This window comes from Cydia pomonella, chromosome 15 (assembly GCF_033807575.1).
Source record: "Cydia pomonella isolate Wapato2018A chromosome 15, ilCydPomo1, whole genome shotgun sequence".
NCBI classification, from domain to species: Eukaryota; Metazoa; Arthropoda; class Insecta; order Lepidoptera; family Tortricidae; genus Cydia; species Cydia pomonella.
This window is the reverse complement of record NC_084717.1, coordinates 11768712-11783529: the sequence shown is the minus strand read 5'-3', so window position 1 is coordinate 11783529 and position 14818 is coordinate 11768712. Positions and strand designations below refer to the sequence as shown.

Sequence of the window (14818 nt, the reverse complement as noted above, 5' to 3'; positions counted from 1 at the left end):
TTCACCCTCGGAATACCCAACTGGCGTGAAGTGGCGCAGGATAGGGCAGAGTGGCGCTCTCTTGTGTCAGAGGCCAAGATCCTGTTTGGGTCACTGAGCCAGTGAAGAAGAAGAAGATGTTAACATATGGTTCTCGTCGTGAATCTACCTAGTTGGTTACTAAATTCTGTTACTGCAATAATCTTTATCTACATAAAATATACGAACGAAAGTTGAATAAACTATATATCAAAATGAAGTACACAAAATCAGGAATTACATATGACAATATCATTCAAAATAGCCTCCTCTGGCCTTGACACAGGCCCCCAAACGACGAGGCCAGTCATCAATAGCGGCACGCACGATTGTCAATTCCGTCACTGTCTTAACTATGGCCCGCTTGAGGGAGTCAAGATTTGTGTGGGGCTTAGCACAGGCTTTCTCCTCAATAACCTGTCATATGCCATAATCCAGGGGGTTAAGGTCCGGGCTGGAAGACGGCCAGTCTTCGTGGGCAATAAAGTCATATATTATTTATTCAAATAGGCCTAGCAACAAGCACTTTTAAATCGTCAAATTTTACAAATATCATCTTAATCTAAATATTAGAGCAATTTATTGATGCAGTTATTAATTTTGTTCCTTCGAAACCAGGCTTGAGTTGCTTTTGCCTTATGTGCAGGAGCTGAGTCCTGTTGAAAGACCCATGGCTGGTTTTGAAATAGGGTGTGGCTTAAGGGCTTCACTATTGGTTCGAGAACGGTTTCCTGGTAAATTTTGGCCCCAGTTTTCACACCTTTTTTCACAGAAATGAACTTCTGTTAGCCCTGAGCCACACCCAGCCAAATCATCACATAAGAGGGATGATGGCCTCATTGCACTCTCGGAACAGCCGCAATCGCTTCCTGACCGTTTTTTGCATACACTCTGTCATTCTGGCGGTTACAACATTCTTCAATGGTGACATTTTTTTCATCTGTAAATAATATTTTTCGGTGGCCATTTTGTGCGTACCGCTTCAATAGCACGCGACTTCTCTCTAGCCTCATAGTCTTTAATGGTCCATTAAGCAAATGACCTTTTTGTCTGCGGTAATCGTGTGTGGTGTTGATAACTTTTTTTAGGGAGCTTCTCTTCACAGACATCTGTATTACCAACAACTTTTGCTTCGGACGGGGTTTCTTGCAATTCTCGCCTTCACTGCCGTTATTAGAGCTGGGGTCCGAACGATGCGTGGTCTTCCAGACCTCTTGCGGTCATCGAAGCTCTGAGTACTATTGTATCTATTAATTGTGCGATAAACAAATTGTTGGTTGATTTTTAGGGTAGGTTAGGTTAGGGTGCCCACATTTGTGCAACGCAATTACTGCGATACGATTCTCTTTTATGCCCCAATTCATTATAGATACGACGAGATAACTGTTATGTGTGGTATATAATTATAGCTCACAAATCCACCACATTATGTCATTTTTATGTTTTCGGTAGCATTTGTTTTAACGGAAATAAAGAGGTTTCAAATCGAGTAACAGAACTTAGTAACCAACTAAGTAAGCAAGCATCCACGAAAAATGACAATCTAAGCAAGCATCCATGGAAAACATGTAACATTTATTTAAATTATACACAGCCAATGCCGCCCATAATGGTTTCACGTTACATAAAAAGAATTATTGCCGCGGCATAAACTAAAAGGCATCTGCCAATCCCAGGAGGTAATGAGACAGACTGCTAGATGTGCTAGAAAGATTGCAGTTACGTCTAAACAACCTCGTTTAAGACTGGCTTCGTCTAGACAAACCCAATCTAAATAAACTTACCACATAAGACTGACTCTAGCGCGCAATATTATTCTCATGAATATTTGAAATTCTTTTCGAATCCAAAATCAGCGGTACGTAGAGGTTAAAAAACCAATACAAAGAACATCCAATCCGACAAATTCAGAATATAAATAGCCGTCTAAAGGTCATTCAACCAATCGCGTGCCTTGCTAATGTCATTGTCTTCTGTGTGTTAGCCGTGATTGAGATAGCAATTTACTGTGTCACAGGTACCTGGATTGTGTTCTAGGTCACGCCTCTTGTCTTAATTAAACCACGGAATTATGACAGCAGTTTATTTTTACGGATTTCATTAAGGATCTATCAAAAGATGCTCTTACACAGCCGTAAAATGACTGTTGGTTAGACCAGTTGATTAAAACTTAAGTAGTCCGTAGTAAGGGACTACGATTTTTCAAATATTTTTATATTACCTTTACTTTTATATATAGTGTAAAAATATGGGTGCTCAAAAATATGTCCCAATTGATAGGATACCTTCTGTTGGGATGCGTATGTTCAATCTCCTCTAAAGTTTTGGAGTCGCGGTCCTAAACATTCTCAATAAAATAACGGCCTTATCGCTTCCAACGCCGTAAATCCTTGGTGGAAGCTATTCCGCCCACGCGGAGGACTCGTCGACGATGACGCACCGGTAGGTATATTCATTCATAATCATACATTTGCAACAAATCGAACTGAGAAAACAGGTAACGATTCACACCTTACTTGGTCCTTATTAAAGCAAACTTGTGTGTCAAATAATACAAGTTACAATAAATTAAGTTTTTAAATACTTGGGTGTTTCTTTGATGTAATTTTTTTTTTATCTACCATAATAATAGTTGATTTAGTTTCTATAATTTAGTATAACTATATGATGTTATTTGTATACGACATGGAAGGTTTAGTAGATGTGACACCAGAATTCGAAGAACAATTTCTTGCATAACAATACCATTAGCGTTAATAATAGAGACAATACTAATTTTATTTTTGTTTGTTTAGTGATTCTTGTTCTTCACTCTTCCGGGAGAACCTAATTGTAAAATAATACATATCGATGAAACACCATTCCGAATTAAGCCAACGAAGTTAATTATTTCGTTAGGAAGATGCCCTTTACGATCATAAACTTGTTAAATCCAACAGTGTTTGTAATAAAGTTATGTGTACGCAGCGGATAAAGCGTAGGACGTTTCTCTATTTGTTGGCTCCGTCTTGTATAAGAGGCGATTTGCAATTATCTGGGAACAGGCCCCACCGCCCACGCATTTCTGCCTGAAACTAGTTCACTGAGCGTGCCGTTCACATGTTTTATTTCAGTCTCTACCTATTTGTTTACAAAGAATAACTCCTAGTGACACGAGTCATTTGTCAAATTTAGGTACCATATTTTATTCAGACACTTTAATCTTTTAAAATTATGTATCTCTCAGCACATTCTTGCAAGCGTATTAGTTATTTATATAAACTTGAGTTTACGTGATTTTCAGCATCTTTAGTAAAGCTCGCGACATAAAACCGAATGAGCTTCGTATTGTGAGCACAATGAGTGTACATAGGTAATATAAGTCACTCGATGTTGTGTGCTATGCGTTGAGATGAGACGTCGTAAGTGCATTCGATTTGAGCTCGGCCGGAGCGATCGCAACACAAGTTGGCGCCGCGAGTTGCGCTCCGAGTTCCCATCTCCGGCTTCGTTCATTAGATAGTTAACTGTACCGAAATAGTAGATCACGTCCCGCTATCAGGTGTGCAGCAAACAAAACGCTGAATAGAGGCCGGGTTAAACATGCACGACGGGTGTACGGGTATAATTAAAGTTTAGGAGACGCTCACGTCGCCCGTTAACCTCGTTATCGGGCGCTGGAAGTGGGTGAGACGCGAAGGGGAGGGGAACAGGCTCGGGGTAGGGGGAAAACGGGGAAAATCAATGACAGCCGCCGCGCGCCGTCTCTCCCCGGCCCGACGCGCTCATCTCGCGGCCACGTGCCGCGGTCACTGGCCTAACTCACCACTCGCGACCGCGATGATTTGTCTCCGACTCTGGCCACGATTTCCAAATATGATAGATGATCCCTCCGCACCCCGCTTACACCTCGCCAAACATCCCACCCCACACTTCGGCAACGCCGAAATTGTATCTCTTTCGAAAGTGTTTCTCTTGAAACTTTACACGCCGCTACCGAATGTCAAAGAAGCCAAAGAAGTTCCTATACTTTTCACACCGTATAGCATTACCTGAATAGAACGTCTGTCGCATGGCATGTCCGCGCGAGTGGCTTAACATCGGCAAACAAACAGACGCGTTAGCCGGAGCGGTGAGGTGTGCAGCTATGTAGCGAAGCCTCGCCGTTGCCGGCCGCCCGCCTGTAAAATTCACTGTAATATGTAGGTCGCAGTCAGAAATTTGGGTTATCGTTTGGCCGCGTCGATATGCGACACTTCCGCACCTCCACACCGTGAATGCTATGCAATTGCTAATGAATTATTGCCATGTTGCGTAATGACCAATTGTAAATGCCAGATATTATAGTTCATATGACGCGATGGCACATCAATGTTCAAGTGACGTAACAAACTTGGTTATGAGCAAAAACTACTTCAAAGGTTAACACGTTAAACGCCAGACCAAAATATTCATTTTTTCTTAAAAAAAAACTTGATGTAAATTCAATTATTACTTTGATATGTATATAGATATATATTTTATTTTGTTATTGGAGGTTTAGTTAAAAAGTTATTAAAAAAAAAAAACTCGCGGTCACCGATGACCCCCGTGGCGCTGTGAAGTTCATATTTCAAAAACCGTTACCATGACGCCACGCCGGTCCCCCCGCCGGCCACGCCGGTCACTGTGCCGGTCATTATACTGTCACATTCGCACCCGCTAAAATATGCTTATAATATAAAATTTAACTGCTTTGGCATTGTGTGACAATAGCTTGGTTTGGCAATTCCTGCTACTGGTTCAAGAAGATACGCTGTTTTTGTTTATTTTTGTTAATTTTGGGTTTTTATGATGTTTTTTTTGTGGAATGCATGTATCAGGTGTGTGTCTGCATTGGGAAATTTATTTTTTCTTATTTTTTGATAATTGTCGTGTATCTCCAGATAATTGAAATTAATTTCTATTAATTATATAATTATTGCAAATACTTAATTATATAAATTATAGAATTAAAGCTGTGATTTGAAAAAAATGCCTTGTTTTTTTCATTTTTTCAACAAATCTACTATGTCACTAACTGCACCCACGTCCCAAGCCACCGTTTTACTAACGAGCGCCATGCCGGTCCCTTGCATACAACGCATTGCTTATAACTGCTACACGTGGCGCAGGATAGCGTCTTAAAAACAGGTTTAACACGAGGTCACCGGTGCCCCCCATGGCGTGTTGCAGTTGACTTCGTGAGGTCGCCGGTGCCCCCCATGGCGTTCAACGTGTTAATTGATTTATTTTAATTTATATTTAAACCCATTTTGTCAATGCAGTAACAACGTATAAATTTGTTTATATTTTAAACAAACTGTAGCAATGAACTTCGTAGACCTAAATTTGAGCGGTACGAGCGTAGGATCATTATATAAGCATATCGCGACGCGTCGTCGATCAATGTCAAACGCGTATTTGGGTCAACGTCCGTCAGCCGAAAGCCGAATTCTCGCTCTCGGATGCTCCATCATTTCCTATAACGCATATGATGACTTTTTATTGTAATGGAGGAGTACATTGTAGAGGGACAGGACAAATGTTTCTACCATAAATGTATATTCCAAATATCAAGGTGCTTAATAGTTCATTATTATTCTTTAAAACAACATATTCTGAAATGCAGATTCTATTTTATATAACCAAATAAATAAAGTTCATGTAAATAAGAAGTTTAACTTAATTAGCTACATAAATTAAATAGTCATCTAATAATGCTGCATCAAGAGTGGCGTCAAGAATGTTCCAATAGGGACTGACCAGTCAATTCAGTTTCTTTTTTGAACTATCAAAACGATTAGCCTCTAAGGAATCTATATGAAACACAGAACAGATGACGTCACGGTTAAGTTACCTACTCTTTCTTTCTTGCCTGGCGTAAAATATTTAATGTATTTTAAATACCTCCACTCGAATATCCCTATTACTGAATTATAACCATGAAATGGCAAAAATAGATAACTCCGAATAAAAGGTGTTTAATTTAAAACCCCTTTTTAAACAGGTTTGCGGCACGGTCTACGGGTTCTTTTTCGACATTTTCCTTTTGTCACTTCTTTTTCTTATTAAGCTCGCAAATTTCCAAAACTGCTGATTGTGTGCCAATAATGGCTTATTCGTTATTGATCATACCGTAGATGATATCTAGTTTACTCGAGGCCGGTACATACCTAATTACACGGTAGGTCCTGTCCTGTACGCCTTCCGAGTGATGATATGTTACAAGAACTGAAAACCTTGCTTCTATTCGTGACTGGCATATGTAGATGGTCTTGTACGAATTTTACAGACAAAAATAGTTATTACTAAATTTGGGTAAACCGGATATTCCTTGGCTTGTTCTTCAACACCTCAAAAAAAGGTAAAAGGAAAATTTGTCTCAATTCGCAAATCGGTTGGAATCAAGTTCTATAGTAGCCTATCCGATGTACAGTCGACACATCCTATTTTCGACTCCGAGACTCCTGTCTCGCTGATCTAGGACAATTTTACTGGACACTTACAAAAACCCTTATACTACTGCAGTGAAACAAGGTCACTTCACAGAATACGTTTAATTTTAAACATTTATGCAAAAAAATATATAACACTTGTCAATTGACGAACCTTTTACACTATATATTTTTGACAAATATTTTGACCGAAAAATCTACAGATAAAACACGGAACACAATCTAAACAGTATCCTAAACAATATTAAGATGATCCCTGCTCTCCGTATAAAGGCTATTGAAATATAGAATAAAAAAGGAATCGGGTGAAAATTGTCTGAGGGAAAAAAAAATGTTTAATGGGGCGAATGAAATGGAGTGATGGTTGAGAAAAGTGTATGAAGGAAACCTAGCTTTCACGCCGAAAATGTAGTGGCTCGACTATTGGAGCAGTTTTGGAATTTAGAAAATAAATAATTTAAGGAAAATGCGGGTTGCAGACATCTACAGGAATTTAACAAAAATAAAAAAAGAGCGTAAGAACACATAAATGGTTAACAATTTGGAGAAGGCAAATCAGAATAAAAAAAAGGGTTAGAACTTTAAAAAATTTAGAATGAATATCGATGAAAACTTGAATCCGTCTCGAATGGGTTAAATCGAGGTGGGCGCTTAACGGTAGTGAACCCCGATGTCACCTGGCGAGCCTCGTGATAAACGGGCCCGGGTCCTCACCTGGTGGTTTCGTTGAAGCCCTCCCGGAATTTGGAAATCGACAGGAGGGTCAAAAAATACGTGCCTCTGAGCCTTGGCGGCAAATACGCCACACGCTATTGCACAAGTTGTTGCTGGTGAATTCACGTGGCCAGATCTGAGTGAAACGCTAGCCCCTGGGTTTCAAAAGGGAACACTGGCGTTCACGATGTAAACTAAAACGAACACAGGATAGCACTGTCACGCCACACACACCCTTTCGGTGGAACTTTAAGCAGATGTGATCCAATACTTTTCTATCAACACAAAAATGGCAAACAATCAACAAACTTGACTTCGCTCTTCTCCCCAAAATCCTCTGACTTTTTTCCCAAAACAAAAACCTCAATTCCATCTTGCGAAAACCTTCCAATTTTTTTTATTCAAAATCAGCCCCCCTCAAAAGTTACATCCTATTTTCAGCCTGCCATAAATCACATTCAAAATAGGCCATAAGGTAAAACAAACTCATCAACGACCAATGTGATACAGCGCCATCTAATCATCAACGCCTGAATTATGAAACCGCATAGAGAGACAACAGAAAGAGAACTGAGCGAGCAAACTGCTAGCCACTGGAGAAGTTCAAAAATAAACCGACTGATGTTGATACATATGTAGCAATTTTGCTACAACTACTCAACACTATTTTGTACATTCATAAATACCCATTATTTCTCGTTGTTATCAGGTATATTACGCAAAAAAGAAGCGGAGAGCGCAACAGTACCTGGGCGAGGATGGCTCGCACAAGAAGGAGCGGAAGTTGTACAACGACGGGTACGACGACGACAACCACGACTACATCATCAAACAGGGCGAGAAGTTCCTCGACCGGTATGAGATCTCCTCACCTATAGGGAAGGGATCTTTTGGACAGGTAAGACCTATTATAATCCAACTTTATTTAATATTTGTCAAAAAAGCGCATGCAAGCACTGATTGACACACATTCATCGTCACGCAAGATGAGTAGCTTATTTTACATTACGAGTATGGCTCGCGGAAAGATAGCGAAAGAGCCAAACACCTAGATCACGACTGCTGCACGACTGCGTCAGCAGCCATAAAATCTAAACTTCTGGCCAACCTGAACTTATCTAAGGTACCTACTTACACTGTGGCAATAAAAATTGTAGACTCTTCTGCTAAGATTTGTATATATAAACTAAGATTCAATCTAATGGAGTTTGCGAAAGCAAAGTGTGATAACTTTTATTTTACTATTTCAGGTTGTGAAAGCGTATGATCATGAGGAGCAGTGTCAAGTAGCGATTAAAATAATTAAGAATAAGAAACCCTTCCTAAATCAGGCACAAATAGAAGTCAAGTTACTAGAAATGATGAACAGAGCAGATGCTGAAAATAAGTATTATATAGGTGAGTTATTAAATTATTTTCCTTTTTGTATTGAAATGACATTAAATTTACTATACAGTGTGTATTTTTGATATAACCTCAAACTTACGTAGGTCTAGTGCTATAAAACAATTCTGAAAGATTTTTTTAGTTTAGTCTTCACTACCATAGACTACACTACACTTAGAGCATAATTAATTTTGCATTTTTTTCGAGCAGTAATGTATTTCGTACATCGTGATCATTTGTGACAGTTCTGACGTCGCGTCATTAATGAGACGTTTTGAGTTACAAAACAGTAGTGATACATTGCTTGCTGAATTATTTTTGATGCAAAAATAAAAGTCATCCATGTTTTTTTTAAACCTTTGAAAGTGTGTTAATTACAGCCTAAACTAACTGCCCTTTGATTATGTGGTCGTATCAAAAATACGCGCTGTATAGTCTACTAGTTTCCCCTCTGGCTTGCGTTTGGGTGCGTTAATTCTTTTGCTGCCATGAATCAACAGCTGAAATCTGTTAATCAATTCAAGTTTTAGTAGGTATAAGCATTTGCCTTTCATGTACTATTTATGTTCTATCTCCCCTCCCCCATTAATAAAAACATCGAAATCACCAATGCTTCTCGTATAAGAGCTAAAATCTAAGAAGTATAAGTTGGTTTCAAGAACAACGTTTTGGTTAATTACGTTAAAGCTTAGCTTCGCTATTCGGTACAGACGTTTATTATAAGCCGATTGTAAATGGTTCTTGCTCTTTAGAGGTGCATTCACACATTAAAGAGGATAAAGCAATAAAACACGCCCTGCAAAGTGATTAAATAGCGGGACTATGTGTTTTATTTAGTAGCATTGTAACAGGTCATCAAGTATTAAAGTCGCACCTGTAAATATATCTAGTTTTCTAATCAGCTCTGTGAACTGTAAGAAACAAAGTTGCTACACAATGGCACAAGATGTTTGTGTTACTGCAGTTTTTTTTATATATTACGGAAATTCAGTAATATAAATATGTATATTATAAAAACAGAGATAAACTCCTTAAAAGCGGCTCTACTATTATACTATTCTATTCAATAAATACATTTTTGACGTTTTCCGTTTCTTGAAAGGCAGTCCTTGTGTGAGACAGATAAACACAAATAAATAAATAGTAGTGTGTCAATATAATTTTCACGTCAGCAGCTCGAACAAGGGTAATTTGCTGCTTAAAAACAGTGAGCAAAATCGCATTTTTCTCACTGAGTGAGACAAAATAACATTTATGTGACCTTTAGATTCGAATGTCATTTCAACGTGCGGGGGCCTAATACAAGTTCGAAATATTTGGATTCTATTGTCTTTATCCCTTTCACATCATTAGCAAAAAGAAAGAGACAAAAAAGTGCATACGTAATTCAACGGTATATTGACGGTTTATAATAGACCTCCGAAATAAGTCAGACCGCATCGTTCCAAAACACCCTATGAGTCTTCATTCGTTATAATTAATTAATGGAATAAAAGTTTAAAATTTAATAAAAACACCATATTTTACGTATTTTATTATACAATCAACACAATGAACTTATACAAATTTACGCAATTGTTACGCAGTAAATAATTCTACTTAACTACTTTTAACGATCTCTACTATAGTTGACAAATAGTAGTATCCGCAATTCGGACCGGATCTTAAAAAGTTTTTTTTTTTACAAAAAATATTGTCGATTGAACTGTCAATTGATGTTCGTTAATTCATTATTTTAGTATTATTTTATTGAAATTTCTTTCGTTTTGTTTTATTGCGGTAATTAAAGTTGATTGTTAGAATACCTTCAGAAAACATGAGTGAAATAGTGATCCGTCCGTCTGGATTACATTTTTTCAGGTTGTATTTTTTTATGGCTGACTGACGTGAAAATTTTTGTGTACTACACGAGATCAAAGTTATTTACATCTCGTGCGCTTTTGAGTTCCTTACTACGCTCAAGATTCTAAATTAGATTCACTCCCTACGCTCGTGAATCTATTATAGAATCTTTCGCTTGCACGGGACTCAAAACAAGCACTCGAAGAAATATCAAACTTTGCTCTCTTGTTGTACAAATAACTATTGTTCTTAGAGCCGAGAAACGTTATGATACAGAGAAGGTTGTCGGGAACATCAGGCGCTTTAACAGGAGCCTGGACATAATCCTCAGTGCTGCCACGTAGTGTACGCCATTTCAGCAAACCTTTTGCTGTTTTAAAAACTCATGTTTATTGTTATTATCAATACACATTCAATAATCATATTAATAACGGGTTGGTTAAGCTACAAATTGGAACCCGGTGCAATGTAGCGACCGCAGAAGGCACCTGCGGACTTGGTGTCGCAGCGATTCGTCGCCGCGTCATGTGTGTTAGATTCGAAACCGACTGCATACCGCAGCGCCGTATCTAGTGTGCAGTCGAGCTGGGCGACGTGTCATCTGCCGTCGCCTCACGTCGCCGAGTTCCAACTTGTACCTTTGGTTATAAACTTATCAATCAAAGTTATACATCGTCGCTAGTGACGTTACGATTGTAATGTCAAAATTCGCTGTGAAACACGAAAGGGCAGGTGTGACTTGCAGAGTTGTGACTTCAAATCCTACGTAGACCAGAGTTGGTTACAGTTAATTTTAAAGTCACGTTTAGGCCCTTAGCACACGGAGCGTAAGCGTATCGTAAAAACGTTACGAGTACGAGACGCGCAGAGTTCTGGGCACCAAGCGTCGCGTATGCGTAATCGTTTAATAAGTGAAATATAATTAATTGAAATGATGTAGTGGTTGGCGTTAGATATCTTCGGTGGATATATCGACGGTCTTACATTCTCGTCAGATGGAGATTTTTTGTCGTTTGATTATGTCAGAAGTTTTGTTTTTTACGCGTGTATTACGCTACGGCTGTCGTAATGCCGACAGAAATTTCATACGCTACGCTACGACGACGCTTTGTGTGCAGACTTGTTTGAAGTTGTTCGTGCTTGTAGCGCTCTCGTACGCGTCGCGTATTACGATAAGCTTACGCATCTCTTACGCTTACGCTCCGTATGCAGAGGGCCTTAGATTCATCGCTAACTACATACCACAATTGAAAACGCAGGTAAACTAATATGTATATGATTATAATTTCCAGTGAAACTGAAACGTCACTTCATGTGGCGGAACCACCTGTGCCTAGTATTCGAGCTACTCTCGTACAACCTCTACGACCTGCTGCGGAACACCAACTTTCGCGGCGTCTCGCTCAACCTCACGCGGAAATTCGCGCAACAACTGTGCACAGCGCTACTCTTCCTTAGTCAACCTGGTGAGTCAACTAAATACTTTAATTTGTATCATGCCGTGTTGGTAAAAACTTGGAAGTGGGATAGATCCAAAAATCACGACTTTCTACTCGACCAGTCACTTTAAAGCGTCTTCGTAAGTGTTGCCAGAGTAGAAGTGTAGCGCACAAAATATTGGTTTTCTTTCGGATTTTATGGATTTTCTCATTCGCCCTAACGTGCATACTAAGAATTTACCCAATCACCTAGTAACAGGAACTATATCTATATAGATGTACACCGTCAACTGGGGGGGTATCTTTAAGATGAACTTTGTGATAACAACTACCAAGTTAACATATACCGAGTTCTTGCCCGAACATTGCTTCCCCACTGTAGTATCAAAGAGTTTATAAACTTTATTGCTGATTTTGCATCGCAGTTGGTTAGAGAATTTGACCTGAAAGTCAATTTTTGGGGTAGATATTCTGCTGTTGGCAAATATGCAAAAAAATTTGAATTCGGTCCTGAAGAGAGAAGACAAATCTTGGATCTCGATTTATACCGTATTCTTTTAAGATTGTTGTTTATGAATTATTATCTCTTTATTTATCTTGTGTCTTAGATTAGGCATTTTATTATTATTTAATTATTATTATTTTTATGAAACTGTGGGCTATGTTATCTACTGTGATTAACGTTTAAGTAACGAAATACATTTTAGTGAGTTTCTAATTAAACCATATTTTCATTTTCAGAACTAAATATAATTCACTGTGATCTTAAGCCTGAAAATATACTATTATGCAACCCTAAAAGGTCAGCCATTAAGATAGTAGACTTCGGAAGTTCGTGTCAACTAGGCCAAAGGGTGAGTACATTAATAGATTAGTGATAACTTAATTATAATTTATAGAAAGAGTAGCATTAATCCTGAACCCAGAGTATAAAATAGAAATCTTAAATCTCGAATGCAATCTATTTCAGCTCTCGAAAATTAAAGCCGAAATCGACTTTTAACCTATATTGCCTTCTTCTATTCACGCTCGCATACGTCATGCAACCTACACTGACTTTTAAGTCTTAAAGCCTTAGAGTAAAGCCTAATATGCAATATGAGAGATATCAACCACATTTCTAATAACTAGTCCCGATTTATAGACCGTTCCTAGTAAATTCTAATTGCAAAGATAAATCACACACAGGCCGTGTGATTCGATACTCGTACTCTGAGGTTATCGCCAACTGCGTCTCGACTACGTTAATGTTCCTTGCACTGCGAAAGAGGTTATTCACTAACGTGTGATGCAATATATTAATGCATTTAGTAGGACTATTAATGGGTGGTTTTCATTCGACGCGTGACTTGTAAATGCGAACTGAAAACTGGATCTATTTTCCTAGATTGTTTTTCAAGAAATAATAAAAATAATTATCAAACACTCAAGCATAATAGGTTTTGGTTATTGTATCGACTCGATATGTGTCGATGCATATCAAAATTGCTTATTTAAATGCAATATGGTTGAAATGTGTAGAAATAATTGGCTATTTGACAGTTTCTTGTAAATAATGTCAATCGATCTCGATTTTCCTGAGGATCAAACGTCTATATAGGACTCATGGCATTTAAGCAACACAGGTCAGAAATAAGAGTTAAAGTCTGACGCTCGCACTTGACGATTGAAATGCCTCTAACAAAATGATATATTGTAATGTGACGTCACATTACATTAGTCTGTCCTAAATGTTTGGAAGATTAAGAAAATTGCCATTTTGACCCTAAAATATTGCGTTTATGTATATACATAGTTGTCTTACAATTTATTTTGCAATAAAATGTAAGGAATCGAATGCTACTATTTTCATTTTCTTTTTGAAAGTTGAAAACAAATTTTTTTTTAATTTGGAGCCTTTATTTTTTGTATAATCTCAATATATATTTTTAAATTCCACTTTTTTTTAATGGATGGCTCATTTTCTATCCATTTAGCTAAATTTTGTTATAATATTCAACATGTGTCAAGCACCCAATTATAGATTTCGAATCAAAAGAGTTTTCTTATGATGGAGATATTAACGCCTTTGTACAGTCAGCATCAAAAGTAGCGGATCAAATAACGCTTCATAAGTATCTTCATTCCGTAACAGCTTAACAAAAAGTGATATCTTTAATATAAAACAACTAAGACTGTAAAAGATACCTTTGGACCCGAATTTTAGAAATTTATCTATAATTGGAAAAGTCATCTGGAATATCAGATACTTTTGGCGCTTTGTTTCATCCGCTACTTTTGATGCTGACTGTACTACACAATTATGTTCTATCTGATGTAATCAATATTTCTTTTTTCTCGTACAATAAAGTGTTTACTTACTTAATGAAATGCGTGATGATTGATACTAGGGATCGCAGCCATACGTTTTTTTTTTAATAGCGTAAAATTAATTTCTAAAGTTTTGACCAGAAGTGTATACACGTGAAAAATGGTTGTCTTTAGTGAAATGTAAATTTGTAACATTCCAGATATACCAATACATCCAGTCAAGGTTCTACCGATCACCGGAGGTCCTACTGGGCATACCTTACGACCTTGCGATAGACATGTGGTCGCTGGGCTGCATACTGGTTGAGATGCATACGGGCGAACCATTGTTCAGTGGAGCCAACGAGATTGACCAGATGAACAAGATCGTTGAGGTGCTGGGCATGCCGCCGGATCACTTATTAGATCAGGTTAGTTAGACTATATGCATACGATCAGATCCATGTTTAGTTGCAACAAGATTAATCAGATGAACGAGATCCCTGAGTTGCTAAGCCTGCCATCGCATCATCTACTAGACCAAGAAAGTTACCACCGTGGCCGATCAGCTGTATATGGGGATTCTCACAGCTCAAACGAGTGACAAACCAAAAAAATAATCGGCAGATCACTGGATAGATAAACAAGCTATTTGTTGCAAACATTTTTGTTCTG

General features: G+C 38.1%; 1 protein-coding gene across 7 annotated transcripts in view; it reads left to right on the top strand.

Moving 5' to 3' along the window:
* LOC133525834 (serine/threonine-protein kinase minibrain) overlaps positions 1–14818 on the top strand; it is a 211938-nt gene that overhangs the window by 180992 nt on the left and 16128 nt on the right. For all 7 annotated transcript variants that reach the window (XR_009800638.1, XM_061862237.1, XM_061862236.1 and 4 more), the window contains exons 4-8: positions 7897–8085; positions 8438–8585; positions 11708–11881; positions 12596–12708; positions 14365–14574. Coding sequence is in view for 6 of the 7 variants with exons in the window: in XM_061862237.1 (XP_061718221.1) it covers positions 7897–8085; positions 8438–8585; positions 11708–11881; positions 12596–12708; positions 14365–14574 (834 nt within the window). In the remaining variant the exon portion in view is untranslated. The remainder of the gene's footprint in view (positions 1–7896; positions 8086–8437; positions 8586–11707; positions 11882–12595; positions 12709–14364; positions 14575–14818) is intronic.